The sequence below is a fragment of the Myxocyprinus asiaticus genome, chromosome 30 (assembly GCF_019703515.2).
Source record: "Myxocyprinus asiaticus isolate MX2 ecotype Aquarium Trade chromosome 30, UBuf_Myxa_2, whole genome shotgun sequence".
Classification (NCBI taxonomy): Eukaryota; Metazoa; Chordata; class Actinopteri; order Cypriniformes; family Catostomidae; genus Myxocyprinus; species Myxocyprinus asiaticus.
Window position 1 is genome coordinate 43,836,390 of NC_059373.1, and position 13,195 is coordinate 43,849,584.

The 13,195-nt window shown below is 39.7% G+C and overlaps 1 protein-coding gene across 1 annotated transcript; it reads left to right on the forward strand.

The window, feature by feature from the left end:
• The first annotated feature begins 423 nt into the window (after positions 1–423).
• lye (lymphocyte antigen-6, epidermis) lies at positions 424–4,378 on the forward strand. Its single transcript, XM_051664050.1, has 3 exons — positions 424–576; positions 3,556–3,666; positions 3,929–4,378. The coding sequence occupies exons 1-3, from the start codon at positions 522–524 to the stop codon at positions 4,141–4,143; spliced, it is 381 nt and encodes a 126-aa protein (XP_051520010.1). The 5' UTR covers positions 424–521; the 3' UTR covers positions 4,144–4,378.
• Positions 4,379–13,195: the final 8,817 nt, after the last annotated feature.

A 13,195-nucleotide genomic window follows, 5' to 3' on the forward strand; every position in this document is an offset into this window, starting at 1 on the left:
TGTTTTCTTTTGTTAGATTTGCCAAAGCTTCCAAAGTCTATGGCATTGAATCTATAAAGGAAATTTATAGATATATAAATATCCCCCCACGCCCCCCCAGTGACAGCATGCAAAGAGCATTTGAAATCTGAATTCAGCAGAAACTATCGGGTAATGTTGTAACACTTATGACAGATGTCACTGCCTTCAGCTCACAGCAATTGTGTGTGTGTGTGTGTGTGTGTGTGTGTGTGGACTGTCAGGTATCTGTCCTCAGTTTTGAGACCTGTAACATAATGAGTACTCTGTCTCTGTGTTTAAAACTCCCCAAACCAGATAGTACTTCTTTCCTCATATTCAAATGCTTTTTCACTTCACTGGTTCAATTCATATTCATTGTCTCCCATCTCTCAAACACCACACCCTCTTCATCGGCACCATATATCTGGACGTATCCAACCTGATCAACTAGATTTTTAGAAGTTTGGAGAAGAAGCACTGGAAGATTTGCTGTGCTGTGTTTGGGTGAACACATCATCAACATGATGAACAGAGTTGTGATTGGAGTCATCGCTGTGATTGGACTCTTCACTCTGAGTAAGTCATTTCTTGTTTAATTAGATGTGGACCATTGGGAGCCCATCAGATTGGGGATCTGAAAAAAAAAAGCCCTTTTTCTAATAACCAAATATTTATATATGACATTCATATATTGAGGAATTTATATTTTAATTGACAGTATAAATTTGATGATTTAAAACACAAGGAGATTGTAACTGATTGTAACTAAAAACTTAACTAAGACCTCTAGGTAACAACTCATACAGAAATTTGATATAGGGCAATCTATTTAAAATGCTTAAATGAAATATATGTTCTTATATGGTTTTCACTGGTATTAAAACCTGTACACATATGGAGCATAAAATACTACAAAAATGGCTGTTTTCATGTATGCACCATATATTTTCCCAAATATTAGTGTAATTTTAATATGGACATATATGCTCAAATACTGTATATGAACTATAATTGTATATATGTGTCCAACTTTTTTATGACTTTTTTTTTCATATATTCTTTATGGACAATAATAAAAGACCACAAGAAGCAATCCTGTATGATATTTGCCAACTAAAGATTCAGTTTCAGATAAGTTTTGTAGACAAATATCAGTAGTGCCTATGTATGAATTTCTTCACTAAACAAAAATAGAAAAGGTCACTGAAGGAAGAGCAAGTGTCCTGCACACATGTGAACTCCTTCAAAACCAGTTTAAAAGCCTCTCAGGATGAAGCATTGAGAGAATGATCAGAGTGTGTTGAGTTGGAGTCTACACACAGCATCTCAAATATAGGATAGTTTTCATTTTGTTCACTGCGTACTTCCATTTGTGTTAATTCATATTCCTGAGGACATCATTATTATTATAAAATGTGGTGAATGATGATAATATAGAATTATTAGGTGTGTCCAAGCGTTTGACTGCTAGTGCTGGTCACAGGCAGTCCTCTGACAATGTGGACGGGTGTCCGGACAAGTGCGTTTTACCGGTGGGTTGAGGTGTGAAGTGACATTTAGGGAGGCAAAAGTCAAAGGTTTCTTTAGATGCGTGAGGACAAATTTTACTCTTCCTATCTTCATGTGGATTCCAAATGAATGACTGATACTCAAGCCAAACTATTATTACTTCTCAGGATTAAATGAAGTGTCAAGATGAACAACCCTTTGTGGGCAGCTGCTGCTCTGCTTTTCTACAATATTCTGTAGAATTGTTAAAGGTGCACTCAGTAATTTTTTCTCCATTTAAAAAAAGTCTTACTCCTCAAGAAATAAATAGTCATTTTGAAACATATGTATAAAATCAAGAGCACTCACATGAGATGAGGACTCTAGTCATATCAGTAACCTTATAAAAGCTGTTTTATTCTACATGGGGGAGGGGCACCTCATGGGGGCTGCCATTTTAGGATCATATGACCAGCTGAATACTACTCACATAATCTCAGTAACAGTCTTATTGGACACTTTCACGCTTGTCTTGGATTAAATTAATCATGGCTGTTTGTGAATAGTGAATTTCTACAATGGCATCTGTAACTGAAAACTATTGACTTTGAATGATGCTGCATCCACACCACTAGGTGTCACTGGAAGTCCAAGATGAAATGAACAAAAAGTTACTGAGTGCAGCTTTAACATGAGAGGCATTTGTTTGGGGGTATTGTTTAAGCAATGGACTAATAGTAGTATTATCAAGAAAATTATTTAAAGTTTTTTTTTACAGTACTGCAACAATACAGAAAAGGGGTAGTTTCATCAAATGAATTCTGATAGCACTTAGAACCAATGTCATTAGTCATTAACTTGAATGATATAATACTTAAGTTTAGTAAATTAATATATATGAAAATATGTTAATGCAATCAAAAAATAAATGATTACATAATGTTTGTTACAAAACAGCAGAGAGTTTTTGAAATACAATTTTCAAATATACTAGGAGTGATTTTAGTAAAGGTAAATATAGTGACATTCTGATAATGCTGTGCATCTTATTTATGTGTGGGGTTTTATCCCTAGATTTTTGTACATACAAAAAAAATGTGTATAACTTTTAAGTATGTTATTGTCTTTGAATTTACGATCAACATATAAATGTGGACATCTTGTCTCATCAAAAAATAATCTTTATATAATCAAGTACAATGTTGTACACTTAATAAAGTACACTTATAATTCTGCCTAAAGTTATGAGCTTTAACTTAAATCTTAAAATTAAATTAACTTCCCCATATAATTCATATTCAACACTGTAAAAATACTTTTTTGTTTTTTAAGTATTTTTTTGTCTCATTTTACAGAGAAAAAAAAAATTACTTAAAGGAATATTCCAGGTTCAATACAAGTTAAGATCAGTTGACAGCATTTGTGGAATAATGTTGATTACCACACAAATTAATTTCGACTCCCTACTTTTCTTTAAAAAAGCACATTTTGAAGTTAAAAGAGGCACTTACAATGGAAGACAATGGGGCCAATTTTTGGAGGGTTTAAAGGTAAATGCAAATGCTGATGATTCAGCTTAACTTATACTGAACCCAGAATATTCCTTTAAGAAGCAGAATGACATAAGATATTAAGGCTTGCATTCAAAAGAAATCTAACAAAATGTAGTGGAGTTTATGCGTACAACAAGAAAAAATATATTTGCCAGTGGGTTAAGAAAAATATACTTCCCTTTGAATCAAGTTTTTTTTTTTTCTTTCTCCATTGGCAAATAGTTTTTTCTAAACTTCATTCAAATTTGTTAGATTTCTCTGAAAATATCTCAAGTAAGTGTTTCTTGTTTAAAGAATGTTGAGATATTTTACTGGAAAACAAGACAAAAATACTCAGTAAGGATGTTTTTTTGTTGTTGTTGTTTGTTTGTTTGTTTTTTCCAGAGAAGATATTATATTTTAACAGCCAGTGTGTCAAAAAATAATAAAATAAATAAATAAATACAAGCATCATTTATGAATGGTTCCAGGGTTGTGTTAATGCTAATGTCATGTTCTGTCTGTGTTTCTGTAGGTGAAGCTCTGACGTGTAATACTTGTAAAGTTGGCATTCTGGGCAAATGCTTTTTCAGTTCACAGGTGACATGTGTTGCATCAGAGACCAGCTGCGTCTCTGCTAAAGCAGGTGACACACACACACACACACAGTTTCTATTATACAGTATATTCAATCATTTCAAAAAAGCCAGGATGACATTTACATGGGGTAAATGGGGTTGTTGTTGTTGTGGTTGTTGTTGCCCTTTTTGTGGAACATTTCTAAATCCAATCAATGCCAATGCTAAATATATGAATTATATGAATCATTTTTGAGAACTAACAAAATAACATTTGACATCCTATCTTCACTTGTTGCTTATGCCGCTTTTGGATATTATATTTGACAGAGTTCAACGTCACTGGGTTTCTGAGTCTGTCCACAAGCGGCTGCACTTCTGATTGTAATAACACCGTCGGGTCCATCCTGGGTGCGGGATACTCCATCACCAAAACCTGCTGCACCACAGACCTGTGCAACGGAGCGAGCACCACACACATGTCCATGACTGCAGCTCTCAGCGCCGCTCTGCTGGCCTCTGTCTGGGGCAGTTACATGTTGTAGAAATAACACTTAACTGTCTGAACCGCATTATGTTCAGCTAGCTCCTTGAACCAGATTCAATGTGTAAAGATAAACTCCAGTTTACATCAGAGTTGGATCTCATATGTACCTGTAACGTTATTGTAACTTTTGACATAATATGCTTACCTTTCTTAATGCAAATGTTATTTTATTTTTGATTCAGTGATTACTTTTTCATTAACAATTACATACATTATAAACATTTAATATTCAACACCGGCTGAACATATTTTTTATAAAATCAGATTACACATGTGGGCTTCAGAAATGAAAATTCTCTTATCATTTACTCACCCTCATGCCATCCCAGATGCAGGGCCGTAACCACAATATACCAATAATCAAACCCCCAATAATCAGATGTCCAGATTGCCCCCCCAATAATTGATATCCTTGTTGCTGTTCTGCTGCAGTCCATTATGCACAGCTGTCTAATTGTCATAAGTTGTTGCAGGAATAACAAAGGTTTAAAAAAATGTTTTATTTTTTACCGCGCTCTGTCGTCTAATACCGCTCGTCAATGTTATTTGAGCCAATCAAATCGATGAAGGCGGGACTCTAGTATAAAACGCTAAATGGGAACCTCGTGGATTATTGCGGCGCGCATCAGCAAGCAGTCCAGTTTAAGAGTGTTTGTTTCATGTTAGATGTAAGTAACTAAACATGCAATATTTGACCACTGTTTTATGATTGAAATGTTGTACTGACCAACATTAATTTCTAAGGTTGCAAACTATTCACTCTTTAATTTAAAATATGTCATGTACAGTACGTGATTTGGATGTCATTCATAATTGTGACTGTGAAAACACAAACGGAGCAGTTTTCAGCATGTCAGGCTTAAAATAAAGCACGAATGTGTGTACATTAAGGAATTGAATGCATGTGGTAATCTGTAGTGCTTTAGAAAATTCACTTGACATTGTCTATGAAAATGGTCCATAAAACACAAAGTAGAGTGTTTTCACCCACAGATTAGCACTAGAACATGGTAAGACCTAAATTGTGGCAAGGACAGTGTCTTATATTCTCAATGCAAATATTATTCAATAACAATTTAAAATCAATTCAATTTAATTGAATTCTGAATTTTGTACATCATCTCCCAAGAGTCTTTTAAAAGAGACATTTTATTTTGAGTGTCTTGTCAGGTTTGTGCTCAAAAAATGAGCCCCCAGTTAAAGTAGTCCACCTAAAAATGGAAAATGTACTTTTACTCACTCATTTACTTACCCTTATGTTGTTCAAAACCCATATGCTGTTACTTTTTCTTGAAACATAAAAATAGTTATTTTTAGCAGCTCTATTCCATAGAATAACAGTTTATAGTGAGCAGGAGCTGTCGAGCTTCATAAAGGTTCAGTATAAAGACATCATAACAGTAGTCCTTATGACTTGTGCACTATGTTCCAAGCTTTCTGGGGCCATACAGCAAGCTATGTGTTATATGGAGTACTTTTAAAATATTTTTAGAATTAATTTTTTTTCGTAACTGTTGAACTATGAACTGTTTTGTATGGAAAAGAGCACCGTTAGGATTCTTGAAGAAAATATTTTGTTAAGATTCTACTGGGAGGAAAAAACAATGAGGGACAACTTGAGAGCAGTAAATTATTTTGTGTATTTTCTTTTTGCTAGCCAGCTGACATGTCATTTTACAGATATATCAATGATGAAGAGAAATTCAAATTATGATCATATATTCTTTGAGACAGTACAAAAAAAGAAAGAAAAGATGACTGTAACAGGTTAACTGCTAGCAATACAGACACATTGTTTGTCTTTTACTGTGTGAACTTAAAATACATGTATCTCTTAAAACCAAAAATTATCACATTTCAAGCCTTTATTCAGGAAATGATTGCATTCAGAGCCTTTACTATATTAAAGGACCAAAGAGGACCATTATACTTGTGACCTAAACACCCGTGACCCCCCGCCCCCAAAATGGTATTGGTGGCATGTTATGTCTGGTGCCGATCTCGTTAAAGGGATAGTTCACCCAAAAATGAAAATTCTCTCATGATTTACTCACCCTCCTGGCATCCCAGATGTGTATGACTTTCTTCTGCAGAACACAAATGAAGATTTTTAGAAGAATATTTCAGCTCTGTAGGTCCATACAATGCAAGTGAATGGGGGCCAAAATTTTGAGGCTCCAAAATCCACATAAAGGGATCATAAAAGTAATCCACACGACTCCAGTGTTTAAATCCATGTCTTCAGACGTGAGATCAATATTTCAGCCTTTTTTTTTTATTATCATAAATTCTCCTCTTTACCCAGTAGGGGGCGATATGCATGAAAAATTTGAATCGCCAAAAACAAAAGAATGTGAAAGTGAAAGTTAAAGTTGAGATTGACAGAGCAGGGAGGAGAATGTATAGTAAAAAAATGTCTCAAATATTGATCTGTTTCTCACCAACACCTATCATATCTCTTCGGAAGACATGGAATTAACCACCAGAGTTGTCTGGACTACTTTTATGATGCCCCTATGTGGATTTTGGAGCTTCAAAGTTCTTGTCACCATTCACTTGCATTGTATGGACCAACAGAGCTGAAATATTCTTCTAAAAATCTTCATTTGTGTTCTGCAGAAGAAAGAAAGTCATACACATCTGGGTTAGCATGAGGGTGAGTAAATCAAGAGAGAATCAAGACAGTGTCATTTTTCTGGCTTTTACGTCTGTCGGTGTTGCCTTTTTTGTCATGATATCAAATAATTTCAATTTATATTTCTTACTAGGAAAACAATTTCTCTACACTAAACAGAGATAAGCGCATTATAGCACACCAATACAAATAACCTTAATTCATATGTATAAAATATAGTTTAAGATAACGAAATTGTTTGCCACTTGATCTTAAATTTAAAAGGTCTTTATTGCGGTAGATGTAAATAACTCTGAAAATAAGTTCTGTTATTTCCTAAACTATTAAAACTGAAATTAAAATATATAAAAACAAAACAGAAGTGCGTCCATAAAATAAAAACTAAACCAAAACTAACAAAACCATTAATGAAATGAACTAAAACTAAACTGAAATGTATTTATTTTTTTAAATGTGAAAACTGTCACACTCACAGATGAGATGAAGGACCCAAATGCAGAGATGGAGGCAAAAAGCTTTAATTAACAGAAAGACAAAATACAAACAAAAACTCACAATGGAAACAAAATGAAAAGCAAAACCGAAACAGTACCAACTAGTAAACGGTAACCGACCGAGAGCTATGAAAGCCGACCCCACACTCTGGAACAGGAAACATGAACTCACAAAACAAACGAGCAGGGAACACGAGACAGAGGAGAGTTTATATAGAGGAGAAAATAAGGGGACACAGATGCTGCAGATCTGTTAACGAGCTATGGCAATGCTGATTGCAGCACCTGTGAGAAATGAGAGGGAAACACACAGGCAAACGTAGACATGACACACAAACAGTCAGGGGAGGCACAGTCAGGCCAGACTGTGACAGTACCCCTCCCCTGACGGACGCCTCCTGTCATCCACAACAGGCAAACCAACACAAGAGGGACCGACCAGAGAGGGAGGGTGGGGAGAAAGACAAGACAAGACATGGAGCATGAATGTCTAGATCCCGACAACAGAACCGTAACTCTCACAGGGGTCTACTTTTCTAAATTCTTGTATATGTGTGATAGAACTAGAGTCAGAAATCAACTTTTCCATTAAGGGGCAATATTTGATTTCCAGGGAAATTTTTTTCCTTTACAAAGGGCATTTTTAAAAAATCGATTCTTACCTTATAAAATGACCCTGTCATCCTTTTATGTTATAATTAAGTACATTTTAAAAATGGCATGTTTCTGTGATTACAAAATTGCATGATCTGTACATGAAACAAAACTTTTTTCTCATTCCCATATTTCCAGATATTTTGTTTATTAAATTAACATAGCCTACAAATGCACGGACACAGAGGAGATGACAGCATTTCTCCAGATTTGAAATGAGGAGCGCTTAAAAAAAACTTAGCAACTTCATGCCAATTGATTTAGAAAATGCAAAAATAAACATTTCACAATGAAAATGAGTCAGAGATATGATTCACACACAAGTGGTTAAAGTAAAATTACTATTGTATCATTAATAACATTTTAATTAACATCAAGGCTATTTATCCAGATATTATTTTTGTTAATATTAATATGTACTACACTGAATCATATGGTTACATAACATTTTGTGTTCTCTCAGAACTGATTAATTTAATAAATATATAACATCCATCCATCCCGCACTTTTGGCTTCTAGCTGGTGAGGAGGCTTTTCAAACAAATAGATCCATAAGTGAAATGAGCCGATGGGCAGGGAAGTAGGCTAAAGCACAGGGAGCGACAGTGTAACTCACAAGGACAGTATATTTTGAATAAATAGTCCGAACTCCGAATAGTCACGTAATTTAGCATGTGAGTACGACACCGAACTGATGCGGAGCGTGGGAAGCGAGTGCCCATCTATGCATGGTTATGGGGCAAGCATCCACCACTGACTCTGACTACAACATCTGCACAACGGACGGCATGAAACAAATAATGATCAGTGAAAATTCCAATGAAGGTCGCAATGTATGTATTTTGAGCTATATCAGATATTATTAGTAAAAAAACAGGAACTCTTTGCGGGGGCATTCTTTTTGCCCCCATATTTTGAAGTTCAAGTGCATTTTTTCCCAGAGCTCCCGTTAATTTCCGACCCTGGATGGAACACTAGAGAGATGGAGGTGAGAGATGTAACAGGTGTTTAAGTATCTCTCTTCACTATGCAGCTGGTACACAAAGCATTTTTGTCAAATGTGCTGCATTATGACTCAGGCTGTGTGTCCACCAAAGTTTTTTTTTTTTTTTTTTTTGCAGCTAAAAATGCCAGGTGCTCTTCTGAAAACACCTAGCTGGGAGCGCTTGAGAGCGCTTTGGAGTTGCAGCTGAGACGCGCGGAAGTAATGTGTTGCAAGTACGTATTTTCGCAGATAGTTTGTATTATCAACAAGTACTGAATGTAAAAATGTCAGCACAAGGAAGAGTAGTTGCTCTGGCCCTTGCTCTGGATGAAGGCTGAAGCATTATTTTTCATATTAATATTGTGATAGTCCGAGAATGTCATCTGGTACAGACATGAATACTCAGAGACCAGCAAACTTCTCCTTCATTGTTGTTCAGTCATTGTACAAGTAGGGTGTGATGGTTAGTGTGGTATTTGTCCCGCCCCTCCTCCACTGTGATTGGATGGCAGGGTAAAAAGTGACAGTGACGAGCGCTGCGTTTTACCCAAGTTGAACATTTTTCAACTCTTGGCGACCAGAAAAAAATGCCAAGCGTGCAGCGCTCAGCATGGAACAGATGCTCAGTGTCTCGTCACACTGCTGGCTTTTTTAAATATGTGGCGCTCCCTTTGCAAACAATTGAAAAAATACACTGACCTCAGGAAAAAAATGCTTTGGTGGACACACAGCCTAATGATGAAGCGGCAAGATATGAAAGGCGTCAAAACTATAGATCACTCCAAAGTCACGCTCTTGCAATATTAACAGTTTTGTTCTTTATAAACAGGAGCGATTGTTTTATCGCGTTGCTTGCTTACGGATACGCGGTATAACGCCATTTGCATGTCGAATTAACAGGTTTAAAAAAGTTTATACATCTGTAACATCTTAAGTTCAGTAACTACTCTATGTGACAAAGTACTCCTCACTGCGTGAGCTCACACTAAATTCAACAGGTGCTCAAACATGCTGCTGACAGCTGCACGAGAGAGAGGGGGAGAGATAGAGTGGATTTACTCACACATCTTCTGGAATTTCAGTTTGATACAAAAACAAGTTTATTGATTTGATTTGTTCATCTGTATCTATTGGTTTAATAATTTGCATCTGCGGGGCCTGGGTAGCTCAGAGAGTATTGCCGTTTTCTACCACCCCTGGAGATGCGAGTTCGAATCCAGGGTGTGCTGAGTGACTCCAGCCAAGTCTCCTAAGCAACCAAATTGGCCCAGTTGCTAGGGAGGGTAGAGTCACATGGGGTAACCTCCTCGTGGTTGCGATTAGTGGTTCTCGCTCTCAATGGGGCACGTGGTAAGTTGTGCATGGATCGCGGAGGGTAGCATGAGCCTCCACGTGCTGGGAGTCTCCGCAGTGTCATGCACCATGAGCCATGTGATAAGATGCACGGAATGACAGTCTCAGAAGCGGAGGTAACTGAGACTTGTCCTCCGCCACCCGGATTAAGGTGAGTAACTGTGCCACCATGTGGACTTACTAAGTAGTGGGAATTGGGCATTCCAAATTGGGAGAAAAGGGGATAAAATAAAATAATATCATTTGCAGCTGCACTGTAAAGTGAATAAAAGTGTGCGGGAATTTCCCGCTCTATGAACGTGGAACTTGCAGGAATTATTTAAATTGTGCACAATACCCGCAATCCCGCACCAAATTTCAGGCCCTGGGAGAGCGGCCTCTAAAGGCTGGACCGGCTGGAGAGCGGCCGTTAAGGCTGGACAGGCTGGAGAGCGGCCGCTGAGGGCAGGACAGAGTCAGACACGGTGGTGGGCGCTGGGTAGGGGTCAGGCTCAGCGGTGGCTGCTGGACAAGGCTCTAACTTGACTTGGGCAGCCGCTGAAGAGGGGTCAGACTGGCTGCTGATGTTGGATGGGTGCTGGTAACTGGACAGAACAAAGGGCTTGTCGGTGTCCACTAGGGACTGGACAGGATAGTCGACAGCCTCAGGGAACAGGACAGACTCAATGACCACAGAGAACTGGAAAGGCTCATTGACAGCCACTGTGAACTGGACAAACTCGATGAACACAGGGAACTTGACAGTCTCATCGATGACCACAGGGAACAGGACAGGTTCGTAGACAGCCTCAGGGAACTGGACAGACTCGATGACCACAGGGAACAGGACAGGTTCATCGACAGCCTCAGGGAACTGGACAGACTGTGCAGCAGCCACCATGCTTGGGAGCACTGGCAAAGACTTGGGAATGGCGTCTGTGGCCAGAAGCACTGGCAGCGACTGGGGAATGGCCTCTGTGGCCGTGAGCACTGGCAGCGACTGGAGAACGGCCTCTGTGGCCATGAGCACTGGCAGCAACTGGGGAGCAGGGGCCCTTCTCCTCCTCTTTCTCTGGATGTTCAGAAGCACTGCTGCGGGAACGGCCGCCACCTCCTGGAGGTCAGCAGTGGGCTCCTCCTCCTCCTGGCAGTCAGCAGCAGTGGGCTCGGCCGATGGACTGGGCTTCTTCTTCTCCTCCTCTTCTGAGGTGTGGAGGCAGTGGCTGAGGCGTCCACTTCCATGTGGGGGGTGTTCCCATCCTTGGATTGGGATGAGGATTGGAAGTCTTCCAAGGCACAGTCTGTGATGAACTCATCCCATTACATGGCCAGCCTGATTGTCTCGGGAAGGCTCCCACCCTCACCCTGATCTGGAACACAAGTCCGTCCAGATTCTATGCTACAAAACTGTTTTGATCACATGGACTGGGAGATGTTCCGGTCCACCTCTGATGACGACATCAAGGTATACGCTGATAGCGTAACGGGTTTCATCAGGAAGTGCATAGAGGATGTTGTACCGACCAAAACTATACGGATCAACCCGAACCAAAAACCGTGGATTAATAGCGATGTTCGTACGGCACTTAATGCGCGGACCTCCGCTTTCAATTCCGGGAACGTGGAGGAGCATAAACAAGCCAGCTATGCTCTCCACAAAACTATCAGAGCAGCCAAATGCCACTACAGTTCAACACCACTGACTCTAGAAGCATGTGGCAGGGAATTAATATCATCACGGACTTCAAAGGGAATAAAAACTCAGCCGTGAACACCGCTGCCTCTCTCCCAGATGAGCTTAATACTTTTTATGCACGTTTCGAGAGAAATAAGACCGCCCTCACGGAGAGAGCTCTCGTGGCCAAAGCTACAGAGGTAGTTCACTCACCATCTCTGTAGTGGATGTAACCCGATCCTTCCGACGAGTGAATATCCGTAAAGCCGCGGGTCCAGATGGCATTCCGGGCTGGGTCATCCGAGCGTGCGCAAACCAACTGGCTGGTGTTTTTACGGACATTTTCAACCTTTCCCTCTCCTTGTCTGTGGTCCCCACATGCTTTAAAACATCCACTATTGTGCCTGTACCAAAGCAATCCAAAATCACTTGCTTAAATGACTGGCGTCCTGTTGCTCTGACCCCCATCATTAGCAAATGCTTTGAGAGACTAATCAGAGATTACATCTGCTGTGTGCTGCCCTCCTCACTGGACTCACTGCAGTTTGCATACTGAAACAACTGCTCCACTGATGATGCCATTGCATATACACTACACACTGCTCTCTCTCACCTGGAAAAAAGGAACACATATGTGAGAATGCTGTTTGTAGACTACAGCTCAACAACCATAGTGCCCTCCATTCAACACCATAGTGCCCTCCAAGCTTGATGTGAAACTCCGGGCTCTGGGCTTATAAAAGCTCGCTGTGCAGCTGGATCCTGGACTTCCTGTTAAGCAGATGCCAGGTGGTTAGAATGGGCAGCAACATCTCCTCATCACTGATCCTCAACACTGGAGCCCTGCAGGGCTATGTTCTCAGCCCACTCCTGTATTCCCTGTACACACATGACTGTGTGGCAACACACAGCTCCAATGCCATCATTAAGTTTGCTGATGATATGGCGGTGGTAGGTCTGATCACTGACAATGATGAAACAGCCTACAGAGAGAATGTGCACATTCTGACAAGCTGGTGTCAGGATCACAACCTCTCCCTCAACGTCAGTAAGACCAAGGAGCTTGTGGTGGACTTCAGAAGAAAAGACAGAGAACACAGTCCCATCACCATCAACCGGTGGAGAGAGTCAGCAGCTTCAAGTTCCTGGGTGTCCACATCACAGAGGAACCCACATGGTCCGTCCACACTGAGGCCATTGTGAAGAAGGCTCACCAGCGCCTCTTCCTGAGACAGCTGTGGAAGTTTGGAATGAACCACCACATCCTCACACGG

Coding starts and splice junctions, on each gene's coding strand:
- lye (XM_051664050.1), top strand. CDS start 522: ATGATGAACAGAGTTGTGATTGGAGTCATCGCTGTGATTGGACTCTTC. Junction 577..3,555: donor GATTGGACTCTTCACTCTGA/GTAAGTCATTTC, acceptor GTGTTTCTGTAG/GTGAAGCTCTGACGTGTAAT. Junction 3,667..3,928: donor CTGCGTCTCTGCTAAAGCAG/GTGACACACACA, acceptor TATATTTGACAG/AGTTCAACGTCACTGGGTTT.